The 15,449-nt window shown below is 37.9% G+C and overlaps 1 protein-coding gene across 1 annotated transcript in view; it reads left to right on the top strand.

Moving 5' to 3' along the window:
- The window catches only part of zcchc14 (zinc finger, CCHC domain containing 14), a 117,897-nt gene that overhangs the window by 82,213 nt on the left and 20,235 nt on the right, over nucleotides 1-15,449 (top strand). Inside the window, exons 9-11 of the mRNA XM_073070163.1 lie at nucleotides 2,401-2,492; nucleotides 13,317-13,444; nucleotides 14,229-14,372. Coding sequence (XP_072926264.1) covers nucleotides 2,401-2,492; nucleotides 13,317-13,444; nucleotides 14,229-14,372 — 364 coding nt within the window. The remainder of the gene's footprint in view (nucleotides 1-2,400; nucleotides 2,493-13,316; nucleotides 13,445-14,228; nucleotides 14,373-15,449) is intronic.

The following is a 15,449-nucleotide window of genomic DNA, read 5'->3' as shown; positions in this document are numbered from 1 at the left end:
AATGTGGAATAAACTACCAGAGGAAGTAGTTGATGTAAGCATATTACAACATTCAAAAGCTACTTGGAAATGTACATGGATAGGAAAACTTTGGATCAGGGGTTCCTAACTTTTTCCTTATGCCATGGACTAATACCATTGAGCAAGGGGTCCATGAATCCCATGTAAACCCCTGCTTTAGAGGGATTTGGACCAAAGTAGGACTTTGGGAGACAAGTAGGACTAGTTTAGCTGAGGATCTTGGTCAGCATGTATTATTTGGATTATAGGATTAATGTATTATTGGGCCTGTTTCCGTGCTATATGTTGCTCTAAGATGAGATGCTTTTCCTTAAGCTTGGGCATTGGAACAATGTAATTGGCTGAATACAGGGGAACAGAAGAGGAATAGGACAGAGAACTAAAGTGACAGGCAAATTCATTTTCACAAATTTAATTCATTCTTCAACTGTAAAAAGTTACAGTGCATATAAGTTCAACAATGCTGAGCAAAACTTTGCCCTTTTCTAGCTTCCTTACCATGTAGTGGAAAATTCAGTCTCTTAGCACTGATTTTCAGTAAATTTATTAATATAATTCCAGCATAAAAACTCCCCTCAATGACATTAGCAGTAGTCCAACATCATTTTTTGACTCTACTATTATTTCATCCTCTCCTATTTGAAAAATAACAATTACTATTTTCTTATGTACTCCCTGAAGCTACTTTATTTAATGGACCAACACTTGATACTACCAACTACTAAGATCTAAGATGTTCCTATAATCAAAACTTGCTTCCAGTAGGTATTTGTCTATACCTAACAGTTTTGCTGGATGACATGAACATAGACCATAGGTTTCTGATGTATCATACAAGATCCTTCACCCAGAATTCAATGGAACCCCAGATTTTATATATACTTCTTTGAGAAGTAGTTCTATGCCTCATTTATTATTAAAAACTCAGACATACAATCTGACCATTGTCACATTCAGAGTCAAGATAACACTACACTCAGCTTCTTAGCCTCAGGATCATGCTAAGCCAATGCTACTGATCTATGCAATGTCTTACATTGTGCTACTCAATACTGCATTAACGGTTTTGGGAAGATCCATGATGACCAAAGGTTCATATTGGAGAACAGAGGACATCCCACCTGGTAGTATTGTTCTTCACAAGTTTGTCCAGGTTTCTTCCCCCTCTTCTAGCATTGCAGCTGCCATTCTTGAAGAGGTATCGCTCTCCAGTAGTTGCAGAATGGTTGCTTATGTTGTGCATGTATCACTTTGAAAAACTGTCTTTCAGGGTCAGAACTCTTGGCTGTATTTTCACAGCTGTGCATTCCTGCAGTAGCTGATTGGAATATCAAGCATTGAAACAGAAACAGTGCAATATTTCACCAAGAAACCCAATAATATTGTTTTGTGATGATCATAATACAAAAATTAAATAGGAAATTAATTGGAAATTAAAGGACTTACTCATCAGTAGACTTACATGGTGGGAATGGGAACAATCTTAATTATTTCACAATTAAGTGCAGCTCATTAGGAAGATATTCATTACTTAAAAAATACCTTTCAACAGCTACCAACAATCCACTGTGACCTGAACATAAATGCAAGACCCATACAGCTTTTTTAAGTGAGGGATGACTAGATATACACTGGTGCCACCAATTGCAAGTAAATCTCCACACTGAAGATAATTTGGGACATATAAAAATGGTGAATATCACTTATATTAGCAGTAAAAACAAACTATACAAACCATTACTGGGAATTAATTACAATTTAAAAAAAATTAAACTGTCTTATTGCACTGCAGTGTTCCAGCTTCCCTATGGGCAAGCTATGCTGTTTTCCTATGAATCTGGTTAGATTCTGATACATCACCTTGTGCAAATTAAAGGAACAATCTGGGATGCTAGTCTTCAGACACAGATGAGCCTATTACTTGAGTAATGAGAAGGAAGGGCACATTACTAACCCAGGGTGACCTCTCATGTAGACAATGGTGTACTGATCTGCTGTGATCCAGGCCACATTATGATAATTTAAACATCCAAAACTCAAAACAGAGGCAGCTAATAAAATATATCTGTTCGTTATGTGGTTTTGGTCTCTCTTATGGATGTAACAGAGGACAGAATACATGTCTCTGACCCTACAGAAAAGAGATGAGTTTGCAAGCACTCTGCTCTGAGCTATCTCTCTGTTTATGCAGGAGAACACACATAAAAATGTAATTGTAATTTTACATAAATGTAAAAATGTAACATAAACATGTGTTTTGAAATTTTCTGATGAGTAATTTGGTTATAATAATTTAACATAATACCATAACTTTGATATGTTAGCTAGTTAAAATCAATTCTAGTGTATTTTTAATAAATGACTTCTTTTTTTATATAGTTTCTCAGTCTTACTGAAGAAGATCTGAACAAATTTGAAACACTCACATTAGGAGCAAAGAAAAAGTTGAAGATGCAATTAGAACTTGAAAAGTAGGTTTATTTTAAATTATTGGCTTTATAAGAACATTCTAAATTTAATGTATTATCATTGATTATTTAAAACATTTATAGCTCTTTAATACAAATATGGCAGTACACAGAATAATTTTATTTCATTATGCCATGTAGTATTTGCAGTTCTGGTTGTATTAGTCTAATTTTCATTACTAGCCCTGAGTATTTGATTGTTTTCTTTATAATCTGAATGAACATTCAATTATTAGTGTGCAAGGATCCAAATTAAGTGTATTATTCTTGATATTTTCCTGAAAGAATGTAATTCACAATTAGACACCTTTCCATAATAGTAGATGGAGAAATAGGATTTGGAATGTGGTCATATTTGCAAGAACTTCAGCAAAGAAGACTTAGATGGAAAAAAAGTTATCTAACTTCTTCATCTTGAATAGGAATGGCATGAATACAATACGTAAAGTCCATTTAAAAAGGAAGAATTATTACAAATTCTACCTTATAGTGATTGTAAAAATAATTCTTAGAAAAGGGTGAGAATTGCCTCTGCTGTCAGTAAAATTATTAATTTTTAAACAGTACAAAATTTAAATTAAAACAAGTTAGTCTGCTGTAATTTAAATTGTCTAAGAATAGACTTTATAATGTCATCCAAAATCATGCTACTCCCACCCCAGAAGGAGAAGTGTCCTCGGTTGGCAGATTAGAGCAGTGGTTCTTAGCCGTTTATTGCTCATGGCTCACATTATTTAATTTAATTTGCCTGTTGCCTCCATCCTCCATAATCTCCATTAGTTGCTAAAGTTTTTTTGTCAACTGTACTAATTATTCTAATATACAGTCAATATCTATTTTGATAGATTACTGGTATTATATGTTAAATGTGAAATATAATGTAAAGGTATATGTAAAATAAAACAATTTCAAAGCTCTGAATAGGATAGTTTATTCATAATACTGTAATGTTCTTCCAACCAGGAACAAGAAAGCACTTAATATTGTTGGTTTGGGTATTTAATGAGATCCTTGTGACTGATACAAAGTGGCAAGTTTTTTGAATATCTGGTTGCAACTTGGTTAAAGACAATCTAAGATCACCTCTTTTCACAACATCAAGATCTTTACAAGCTTTTGACAGCAGACACATTCAACTAGATAAGAGGTGGGAAATTCAGATAAAAACAACTTTGCTTTCTTCCAGAGCTGTGGAAACTTATTTTGAATATCACTAGTTATCCAGAAATATTGCTTGAAGCACAGAATTTTGCTTCAGCTGTTATTATCACTCTTCAGTTCAATAAGACATTCTTGCAATGTGGTATCAACACCATTCACAATCACTCCAATTGGATCCACCATCCAGTCTGGAATATGCATCTCCAGCAGGTCTCTAAGTTGCTTATTATTTAGAAATGCTGCAATACTATCCTGAAGTGCAGCAAAGCAACAAAGACAATTGCCTTTTCATAACCATCTGTATGCATTACTAGCTATTCAATATCTTCTTTGTTTTCCTCACAAAGCTATTGAAAAAGATTATCTTGAAATGCATTTGATTTTGATGAAGTTGACAGTCATAATTATAGCAGCAAGGGTGTTGTGCAACTATTCTCCCAATTTTTTTAGCAACCAAATGCTGACAGGGGAATGACATAGCATATGCAAAAAGTGTCAGGAACAGGATTTTTAAAATGAACAATGAATCCTCTGTATGTTCCTACCATTGAAGCAGCACCATCAGTTGCATGAGCCATTATATTTTCCAGCAGAATATTGTTTCCAAGGAGTAGCTCATGACTTCTTCAAAAATATTTCATCTTTCATAACATGCACAAAATGCTGGAGGAACTCAGCAGGCCAAGCAGCACCAATGGAAAAAAAGTACAGTCGACATTTTGGGCTAATACCTTTGGTATCTGTCTTAAGCTTTCGGGCAAAAAGTGTTTCCACATTGGCCTGATAATCATTCAAAAACCTAACGTATGTCATCAGAAGGGCTTCATTATCACTTAATGCGCTTTCATCAATTTCCAGGGCAAACTTCTTAACTTGCAGTTGTGCAACTTGTTGTTTTTCTATATCATCAATATGCCTTGATACTGATGAGTTGCTCAAGGGGATGCCTTAAATAGTTCCATATGCACTGTGATTCATAACAGTAGAAATTACAACAGAAAGTGCAGGCAGAATCAGTGACCCACCTATATTGTGTGGCTTGCTACCTTTTGCAATTAAGTTTGAAATCTCATAAGATGCAAGTAAACTTTTGTCTATCATAAAATTATCTGGTAGTTTTTTGAAGTAATCTAGTGTCTTGTCTTTCTTGTGTTTATACTCTTGTGTCCAAGTGCTTCCGCAGCTTACATACAAACTAGACACAGTGACATCCTTTTGTCCTGTGGGGATGGAATAAATCCATGGGCAAGATACTCAATGGAATATATATTGCCAACATTTTTCTTTGCCACAGCAACCATTGGTTATCTGATATTTAAAAAAATGAGAAATTACAAAGATACATATGTACAGAATGTGCAAAAGTCTTAGGCACATATTAAAAAAAAGCAAAGATGCTTTCAAAAATAATGAAAGGTTTCCAAAGATCAAAAAATTTAATATAAAGAGCAGTAAACAGTAAAAATAACTAAATCAAATCAGTATTTGGAGAGACCAGCCTTTGCCTTTAAAACTTCATCAATTTTCTTAGGTGCACTGTTATGCAGTTTTAGGAGAAAATCGACTGCTAGGTGGTTCAAAACATCTTGGAGAACTTGCCACAGTTCTTTTGCAGACTTTAGCTGACTCGCTTGCTTCTGTCTCTCCAGGTAAACCCAGGCATCCTCAACGCTGTTGAGATCAGGGCTCTGTGGAGGTCAAAACCATCTGTTACAGAACTCCTTGTTTTTCTTTTTCCTGAAGATGGTTCTTTATGACCTTGGCCATGTTTTGGGGGTCATTGTCCTGCTGCAGAATGAAGCTGAGACTGATCACATGTCTTCCGATCACATGTGTGTTGATTGAGAATCTGGTTGTACTCCTCAACATTTTAGATTCCATTAATTCTGAGCAGATCACCAACTCCATTTGTAGGAATGCAGCCCCAAGCCTGCAGGGAACCTCTGCCATGTTTCACCATTGGCTACAAACTCTCATCCATGTATCACTCTCCAGATCTTCTATGCACAAACTTCCTCCTGTTTGAGCCAAAAATTTCAAAGTTTGCCTCAGCAGTCCAGAGCAATTTCTGGAAATGTTCAGGACCTCAGTTCTTGTGTAGATGAATCTCTTGGCTTTGTTTCCACTTCAGAGGAGTTTCTTTTTGGCAGCAACTCTTCCATGAAGACCACTTGTGACAAGACCTCTCTGGACAGTAGAGCGATGTACTTGGGTTCCAGTGGTTTCTGTGAGTTCGGAGCTGATAGTAGCACTGGACTTCTTCTGATTTAGAAGGGTCATCGGTTTGATGTATCTCTCATCTGCTGCACACAGTTTCCATGGCCTACCACTGTGTTTCTGGTCCTCAACCTTGTCTGTTTCTCTGTGGTTCTTCAGAAGAGCTTTTTACAGCACATCTTGAAACTCCATTCTGCTGTAAAATTTCTGCTTTGGAGAGACCTTGCTGTTGCAGGATGACCACCTAGTGTCTTGTTACAATAATCACTCTTGTCATAGTATAAGAATTGATTAAACTGTCACATCTGCCACATCCTCACCTTTTAGTTTGGTTGCCCTTCACCCAGTTTGATTCATTCTACACCTGTTTCTGTTTCAGTTAATCAATTTAGTTCATTCAACTCACTGTCTGATAAATTAGTATCTGTTCGTTATCTTTGTTTAATCATGCACTGGGCTCTATACCTACAAAGTAATCAAGGTTTTCTTTGAAAAGTGGTTTATTACTTCATATGTTACTTTCTTTAATGAAATAGAAAACTTTCTCTGTAACATCAATTTTTTTAGAAAATGAATGTTTGATAATCTAAAATAGACATCAAAGAATTATATATATAATCTTCCCTGAAAGGTATCGGTACTGAAAATGTATGCAAAAATAAACTAGCATTTTGGCCATTTTTTAAAAAAAAATTTCTGTGAATATTTTTAAACCATGCTATTATGTATACAAATTCTAACTGGCAATAAAGAGCATGTACTTGCCTAGAAGAGTGAATTGAACTTCCTTTCAAAATATAAGTATCAGGGATTTAATGGAGGTTGTAGTGGTAGATAGTGATGCAGTTCTTGGTTCTCTGCAGTTCAGCTATTTCTGGCAGATGATCCCACTGTAGTAACCGCAGCCTTCATATCACGTTTTATAAGTATTGTAACATGTACGAGTCAGTGGTGGGCAAACTGGATTAGAGGAACAACATCTCATACCCTTGTAGTCTCCAACCTGACAACATGAACATTGATTTCTGTAATTTTTGATAATCTCTCCTCTCTGTCCTTTTTTCCCCCCTTTACCCACCAGTCCCCATCGCTCATCTTTCTCCATCTTTGCCTTCTTGATCTGCTCATCCCCATCTCTCAGTTGTAACCCTCCCCACTTCCTTCCCTTTATTCTATGGTCCACTGTCCTCTCCTATCAGATTCCATCTTGTTCAGCCATTTGTCACTTCCACCCATCATTTCCCAGTTTCTTGCGACATTCCCACTCTCTCCCTCCCTCACTTACATATGAACAGATATACAGACCAACCATTTCTGAACAGAAAATTTTTTACCCAGCCTGAAAATTGTGTGGCACTTTAATAAAATGTTATATAAAAGAAAATGGCAGTTGCGTGGCAACAAAAGCTAAGTGTGCGGGAGCATTTCAGTTACTGCATGGCTGCGCACTTGCGCAGCTTAGAGAGGACAGTGACTCTAAATCTCTTCTCATAACACCTCTGATACCTTCCACTTCCTATAGACTTCACAGTTCCTGACCCCATAAATTAGCACAGTAGCATAGTATGTACTACTACTGGTTCACAGTTTCAGCGACCCATGTTCAATTTTCGCCACTGGTGCCTTTGTTGGAGTTTGTCATTTCCTTCTTGTGACCTGGTTTCCTACAGTCCCTGTATACTTACACTGACAAATGGTAGGAGAATTGGGGTAGAATTGGTATGTCAAAGGTAGTTTATGAGTAAATAATTTGGAAAATGTAAATAATGGAATTACTCTTGAGAGCCAGCATGGAATTACATGAAAATACTATCTATGTTGTAACCTTATATATTGTGAAATTTAATGTGCTACTTCCTACATTCTTTCAGAACTTGACAATTAACTGCCAGTTTCCACTCAGCTCCCACCTTCATATGATCCATCTCTAAATTTTCTCTTCTTTGTCTGTATCTTCTTGTCTTACAGGATAAATTAGAAACAAAAACCCACTGCAAGCTGATAGATTTTCACAACCATCTTAACTGTACTTTCTCCAACCCTTCTTCCTGTAAGGACTTCATTTAATTTCTTCCAGTTCCTCTCCACTATATCTGTTCCAAAGATGAGATTCAACCATGGTCTGCAGGGATCCGTTACTGTAGTTCTCCATTCCGCTGCCATTTTGAACAATCTTGTTGTGATCTCCTGCATTATTTGAAAAAGCCCATCATAAATTTGAGGCAGCATGTAGGTTACATGGTGGGTTGAAGGGCCTGTAATGAGTTGTAGATTTCTGTGTTCTATGTTTTATAACTTGGCTTCCATCTGGGCACATTGCAGCCTTCAGGATTCAAAATCAAATTCAAAATTCTTTGGTCTTTCCTTCTTCCTTAACTATGACTTCCCCTCTGCTATGGTGGACAGAACTGTTTCCTGCTTACTTTTGTTTTACCACCATCCAGCGAAGCAACAAACTACTTGCATTTTCCCCACTCTATTGTGCTGAACTTGGCACTCATATAGCATTCTTCTGTACATTGGAGAAGTCAAGTACAGATTGGGTGTCTACTTTGCAGAGCATATGAAATCCTGAAACAGTTGCCTTTTACTTTAACTCTTGCCCCCCCCCATTCTTCCCCTTTCTCACCTCACTCCCCCGCCCTCACCCCTCTCTCCTCTCTCTCCCTCTTTCACTCTTTCTCTTTTGCAGTCTCTCTCCTCTCTCTTTTTTCACATATTACCCAAATAGCTTCAGTGAAAGCTTTTCACTGATATATTGGCCTTTCCCAATCAGCGGTATTGCTCGGTCCTTTTCAATGGATATATCTTTGCACAAAAAGGAACTTGTTTTCTGCCTTTCCTGCTTATGGTCTTTCCATTCTGTTTTTATGCACAGATTCCTGATTTTTCCTTCATCATTTTCTGTTTTTATTTCAGATTTCCAACATATGTGATATTTTTGATTTTCATTCACTCCGAGCTATACTGATGTGGAAAATGCTTTAGCATTTTTGCATACAGTATTTGCCACAGCTCTTGAGATGGCACAAAAACAGTTTATTTAAATGCATGTGCAACTCTTTTAGTGTAATGGCTTTGCTTATATCTCCCTTTTATTTGCGTGGATATGGGTAGATTGGTCAGGATTTGTGTATGTTTGAGAATGCCAAAGGAAGAATGACTTTTAGGTCTTGCCAAATTTATTATGAGCAGTTAACTATTATTATCTTGTCAGAGTGCTTTGTGGAATGTTCTGTTATTTCAGATTTACAGCAGTTGTAGTGTCAAACCCTTTATCTTATTCCCAACTGTAATCAGACAGATTGGCCAAGGCAGGTAGGCCATGAAATGGAGGATTGGTGGCCCTAATAGGAAAGGAAAGAGCAAGATTGATACGGTCAATACTGATGATTATTGCAGGTCTTGATCTACTTAGACCATATATCCATAAGACATAGAAGCAGTATTTGCCCATTTGGCCCATCGAGTCTGCTGTACCATTCAATCATGGCCAATCTTTTTTTTCCCCTCCTCAGACCCACTCCCTGGCCTGCTCCCCATTGCCTTTGATGATGTGGCCAATCAAAAACCTATCAATCTCTGCCTTAAATACACCCAATGACCTGGCCTCCATAGCTGCCTGTATAAACAAATTACACAAATTCATCACCCTCCGGCTAAAGAAGTTTCTCCACATCTCTGTTTTGAATGGACACCCCTCTATCCTGAGGCTGTGCCTTCTTGTCCTAGACTCCCCCACCATGGGAAACACCCTTTCCACATCTACATTGACTAGGCCTTTCAATATTCGAAAGGTTTCAATGAGATCCACCCCCAATCTTCTAAATTCCAGTGAGTACAGGCCCAGAGCCATCAAACGCTCCTCATATGATAACCCTTTCATTCTCAGAATCATCCTTGTGAACCTCCTCTGAACCCTCTCCAATGCCAGCATATCTTTTCTTAAATAAGGAGCCCAAAATTCTTCACAATACTCAGGTAAGGTTTCACCAGTGCCTTATAAAGCCTCACATCCCTGCTCTTATATTCGTTACCTCTTGAAATGAATACTAACATTGTATTTGCCTTCCTCACCACTGACTCAACCTGCAAGTTAACCTTTAGGGTGTTCTGCATGAGGGCTCCCAAGTCCCTTTGCCTTTCAGATTTTTGGACTTTCTCCCCGTTTAGAAAATAGTCTGCACATTTATTTCTATTACCAAAGTACATGACCATGCTTTTGTCAACATTGTATTTCATTTGCCACTTTCTTGCACATTCTCCTAATCTGTTTAAGTCCTTCTGCTGCCTTCCTGTTTCCTCAACACTACCTGCCCCGCCACCAATCTTTGTATCATCTGCAAACTTGGCAACAAAGCCATCTATTCCATCATCTAAATCACTGATATACAACATAAAACAAAGTGGTCCCAACACAGACCACTGCAGCCAACCAGAAAAGGATCCTTTTATTCCCACCCACTGCCTCCTACCAATCAACCAATGCTCTAACCATGCTAGTATCTTTCCTGTAATACCATGGTAAGCAGCCACAAGTGTGGCACCTTGTCAAAGGCTTTCTGAAAATCCAAATATACAACATCCACTGCATCCCCTTTATCTATCTTACTTGTAATCTCCTCAAAGAATTCCAACAGGTGTCTTTGTCCTATCTTGTCCTTGTCACCAAGTACCCCATAATCTCATCCTTAACAATTGCCTCCAGCATCTTCCCAATCACTGAGTCAGGCTAACTGATCTATAATTTCCTTTCTGCTGCCTCCCTCCTTTCTTAAAGAGTGGGAGACATTTGTAATTTTCCAGTCCTATGGAACCATGCCAGAGTCCAATGATCCTTGAAAGATCATTGCTAATGTCTCCGCAATCTCTGCTGCTACCTCTTTCAGAATCCTAGGGTGCAGTTCATCTGGTCCAGGTGACTTGTGTACCTTTAGGTCTTTCAGCTTTTTGAGCACCTTCTCAACTGCACTCACTTCTCTTCCCTCACACCCTTCAACACCTGGCATACTGCTAGTGTCTTCCACAGTGAAGACTGATGCAAAATACTCATTTAGTTCATCTGCCATTTTCTTGATCCCCATTATTATTTCCCTGTCCTCATTTTCTAGTCATCCTATATCCACTCTCATCTTTCTTTCTTTTTTATATCCACCTTGATATTATTTGCTAGTTTACTTTCATATTTCATCTTTTCCCTACTAATGATGCTTTTAGTTGCTTTCTATAGGCTTTTAAAAGCTTCCCAGTCCTCTATATTCCTGCTAATTTTTGCTTTGTTGTATACCTCTCTTGTGCTTTTTCATTAGCTTTGATTTCCATTGTCAGCCACAGTTGTACTATTTTTCATTTGAATATTTCTTTGTTTCTATCGTGCATCTTCCTCATTTTCCCCAGAAGCTCAAGCTGTTGGTGCTCTGCTGCCATCCCTGTCAGCATCTCCTTCCAATTTACTTTGGCCAACTCCTCTCTCTCATATCACTGTAATTTCATTTACTCCACTGAAATACTGCTCTGTCAGACTTTACTTTCTCCCTATCAAATTTCAAGTTGAACACAGTCATATTGTGATCACCATCTCCTAAGGGTTCCTTTACTTCAAGCTCCTTAATCATCTCTGGTTCATTATATAACACCCAATCCAGTGTAGCTGATCCCCTAGGTATCTCAATGATGAGCTGCTCTAAAAAACCCATCTCATTGGCATTCAACAAATTTACTCTCTTGAGATCCATTACCAACCTGATTTTCTCATGTTAAAATCTCCCATGACTATCGTAACATTAACCTTTTGACATGCCTTTTCTATTTCTTGTTGTAATCTGTAGTCCTAACCCTAACCCACATCCCAACTACTGTTAGGAGCCTGTATGTAACTGCCATCAGGGCCCTTTTACCGTTACAGTTTCTTAAGTCAACCCACAAGGATCTTCCAATCCTATGTCTCATCTTCCTAATGATTTGATACCACTTTGCCAGCAGAGCCATGCCGCCCCCTCTGCGCCTACCTTCCTATCGCTCCAATGCAATGTGTAACCTTGGACATTCAGCTCCCAACTGCAACCATTCTTCAGACACGATTCAGTGATGGGCAAATCATACCTTACAATCTGTAAAAGTGCAACAAAATCATCCACCTTATTTCTTATACTCCGTGCATTGAGATATAACACTTTGAGTACTGATTTTGATTCTGCATCGCTAATGCACTGACATTCACCCTGCTGGCTGCAATTTTGTCCTATCATCTGTTTGCCCTTTCTGAGATTCTGATTGCATACTATCTTTGCTTTTTTTTTAACCATCCATCCTATCCAGAATCCCTTCACACTGGTTCCCATCCCCTTGTCTAACTCTTAAGTTCTCTCTTCAGGACCTCTTTGCTTTTCCTTCTTGTGTCTTTGTTACCTGTATGTACCAAGACATCTGGCTGCACTCCCTCCACCTCCAAAATGCTGTGGACATGATCTGAGATGTCTCTGACCCTGGCACCTGGGAGGCAACGTACCATCTGGGTGTCCCCTTCACATCCACAGAATCTCCTGCCTGTCCCTCTGACTACTGAGTCCCTTATCACTACCACTCCCCTCTTCTCCCTCTTTCCCTTCTGCGCTATGGATCCATGCTCAGTGCCAGTAACCTGGTCTCCATTCCCCAGGGAGGTCATTCCCCCACAGCAGTATACTTAATATTAAGGGGAATAGCCACAGGGGCACCCTGTGGTAACTGCCTATTCATCATCCCATTCGTTCTCCTGACAGCCACCCAGCTACCCAACTCCTGTAACTTAGGGATGACTACTTCCTTATAATTCCGATCGATGATCTGCTCACTCTCCAAGCCGAAGGACATTCAGCTGCTGCTCCAGATCCTTAACATGGTCTTCAAGGAGATGTAGTTGGATGCACTTCACACACTTGGGAGTGAAGAGGGGTGGAGACTGGAAGTGTGACAGAGAAATAGGTGAAATTGCTAATTGGGAGCTATGTAGTAGTACACATACTGTATTTCCTGGATTCAGCAGTGCACATTTCCCTGAAGTTGATAATTTTCCCAGGTCCTGAGAAATGTGGCTGATTAGGGTTAAGTTCAGATTTCTGGGGCGTGCAGTATCACAGTCTGCACTAGAGTTGGTTGTCAAACCTCAGATCTGCTTTCTCCACCCTGGCCTAGGTAGGCTAGGTAGATTCCAATTTCAGTTTTTTCCCCATATTTTTGCATACTACCTGACTCGAGTAGTTTTAGAGTTTTGCTACCTCTATTTCTGATGACTGTGTTTTTCACAGTGCATAGACAATGATTATAATTCAATAAAAAGATAATTTGTTCATCTATATAGAGCAGCTTTGCAACTGCCAACTTGCAGTTGTTTAATCTGAAACTTGGAATTTTGAACTTTCTGGTCATCAGGTTCTTTCATTCTAAAGTTAACTTTATTGTGATTGACAGAGAGAAGTCTGAGAGAAGAAATATTAACAGTGTGGGTCAGTCAGCAGTTTCTACTGCTGGAATTGCAAGGGTGACACCAACAAGTCATTTTGGTCCTATTCATTCCATCCACTGCAACCCTGCTACAGGTAATTATCAAAACAAGTCATCATAAAATCTGCATTTAATTAATAAAACTTTCAACAATATTCTAGGATAGACTTTCTCGTGTTTTATACTGTCACCTCATTACGTTAACTGTGTAGCTAACTGAGCGAATGCTACTTTTGGTAGCCACTGTTATACATAGGTATTCTAGCAGGATAGTCTACAACCTATTTTATATGTCTTTGCTGTCTAACTCATTCACTATTGTGGACACCTTGTAATTATTATCCCACTTAAGTTGAACTATTTGTTTTTCAGAGTCATTTTAATTAATAATTATACCATAGAATCCTCAAGCACCCTTAAGTACTTATTCTATTTATGATTTGTTTAAAAAAATACGAACACCATACATGGGAAACTATTCTACCTATGTTTGTGAAAATTTCACTACACTTCATTTATTTCTTAACAAGTGATACAAATGTCAGTTCTTCTTTTCTCTGCTTATTGGAGGGAAAATAGTAGCCAAAATTATGTCACGGAATTTTGTTTCACCGATCAAAATAAAATCAAATAATTTTGTTACTTACAGTTTTATATATTGACAGCTGCTGATTTGAAATAAGTTGTAAAGCTGATTTTTTTTCACGACCATTAACTTATCAAAATGTATATTAGTAAGTAACTTTACTTTGATTCAATACGGATGCCCATCAAAGTTGATTATTTCCACAATTTTAAATAGGTACTTTGTATAATTTTGATGTCTTTTAATTTTAATGTTTAAAATATACTTGTGATTTTTATCTTCTGTTTCCTCAGAGCTCCGAATGGAGGTAGAACAGCACAATCGTACAGCAGCAAAAGATAGTGGATCTTCCTCTGAATATTCAAGTTCACCATCAAGTCCAATAGGAATCCAGGGAAGGGAGGAGAGTTCAGATAGTGCAGATGAAAATGAAAGAAGTAAGTTTATTGAAGTTAAAAAGGGAAAATAATTACATTATTGGTTGAAAAATTCCCTCAAATCCAACCTGCTGCCCAGAATCCCCTCTCTTTGTCCAAAACTTCCTGAGGCATTAATAGTAAATATCTAGCAAAGTAAATCTTATAATTAGCAAAACTAATGTGTGAGGATCCTGACACAAAAATATAAACTTGAACACAGCCAAGAAATACTGATAACAGTGTGGGAAATACGCATGGTTAATTTGGTAAACTTATTTGAAAAGAAAATATATCAGTCATTTGGGTGAATAAGAAAATTTAATTATTTTTCATTAGTAACTGTTGTACATTAAATGCAAGGTGATTGAAATTTCATTATTAAATAGCTATTCACGGTTGGTCCTCAAAAAGTTTCAATGTGTAAAGGTTTATTTTGGACCCCTGAAATCATTTGCTACCAATAACTAAACTTAGCAAACAAATTTCTCCACACCATCTTCTTCGTATTAAAATTGTTTTGTATTTACCCCTAATGTAACAGTGAAAATCACGTAACAAGCAAAACCTTTAATTGGCAAGTTTCAAAGAACGGCATTATCTTAAAAATTGTTGATTTCAGCACAATATTCCTATTGAAGTATTGCAAGTTCTCACGGCTGGTAAAGTACAATACAGCTGGTGTGAGGTTTAATGGAAGATCTTAAGGGACATATCACTAACTAGCAGCACTCTCAGGATGTTGCAAGTGAATGGATGCTGCATTGTGCATGGTGAGAGGTGAGCGAGAGTATGCTGCCAGGATATCAACATAAAAGCACATGTGTTGAAGAACAATGCTTGCAGGAGGAATGCCCTTCATACAGGAGAGATACATAAATATCTTTGGAAAGGTATAACCAGGCACTCCTGGCAAGTGTTTACCGTAGGGATATAAGTGCAACCAGTACACACCTGCTCTTTGATGAAGTCTGTGTGTACTTGCACTCTCTGTTTCTGTGGGATGAAAGGAAACTAGATAAAGATTCAATTTAGATGAGCTCCCTATTTCAGCAGTGAAAAACAAACTGATAATTGGAAGAAACTTACAGTAGCAGC

The sequence above is a fragment of the Hemitrygon akajei genome, chromosome 17, assembly GCF_048418815.1.
Source record: "Hemitrygon akajei chromosome 17, sHemAka1.3, whole genome shotgun sequence".
NCBI classification, from domain to species: domain Eukaryota; kingdom Metazoa; phylum Chordata; class Chondrichthyes; order Myliobatiformes; family Dasyatidae; genus Hemitrygon; species Hemitrygon akajei.
Note: the sequence above shows the minus strand (reverse complement) of the source record. Positions and strands in the feature narration are given on the sequence as shown.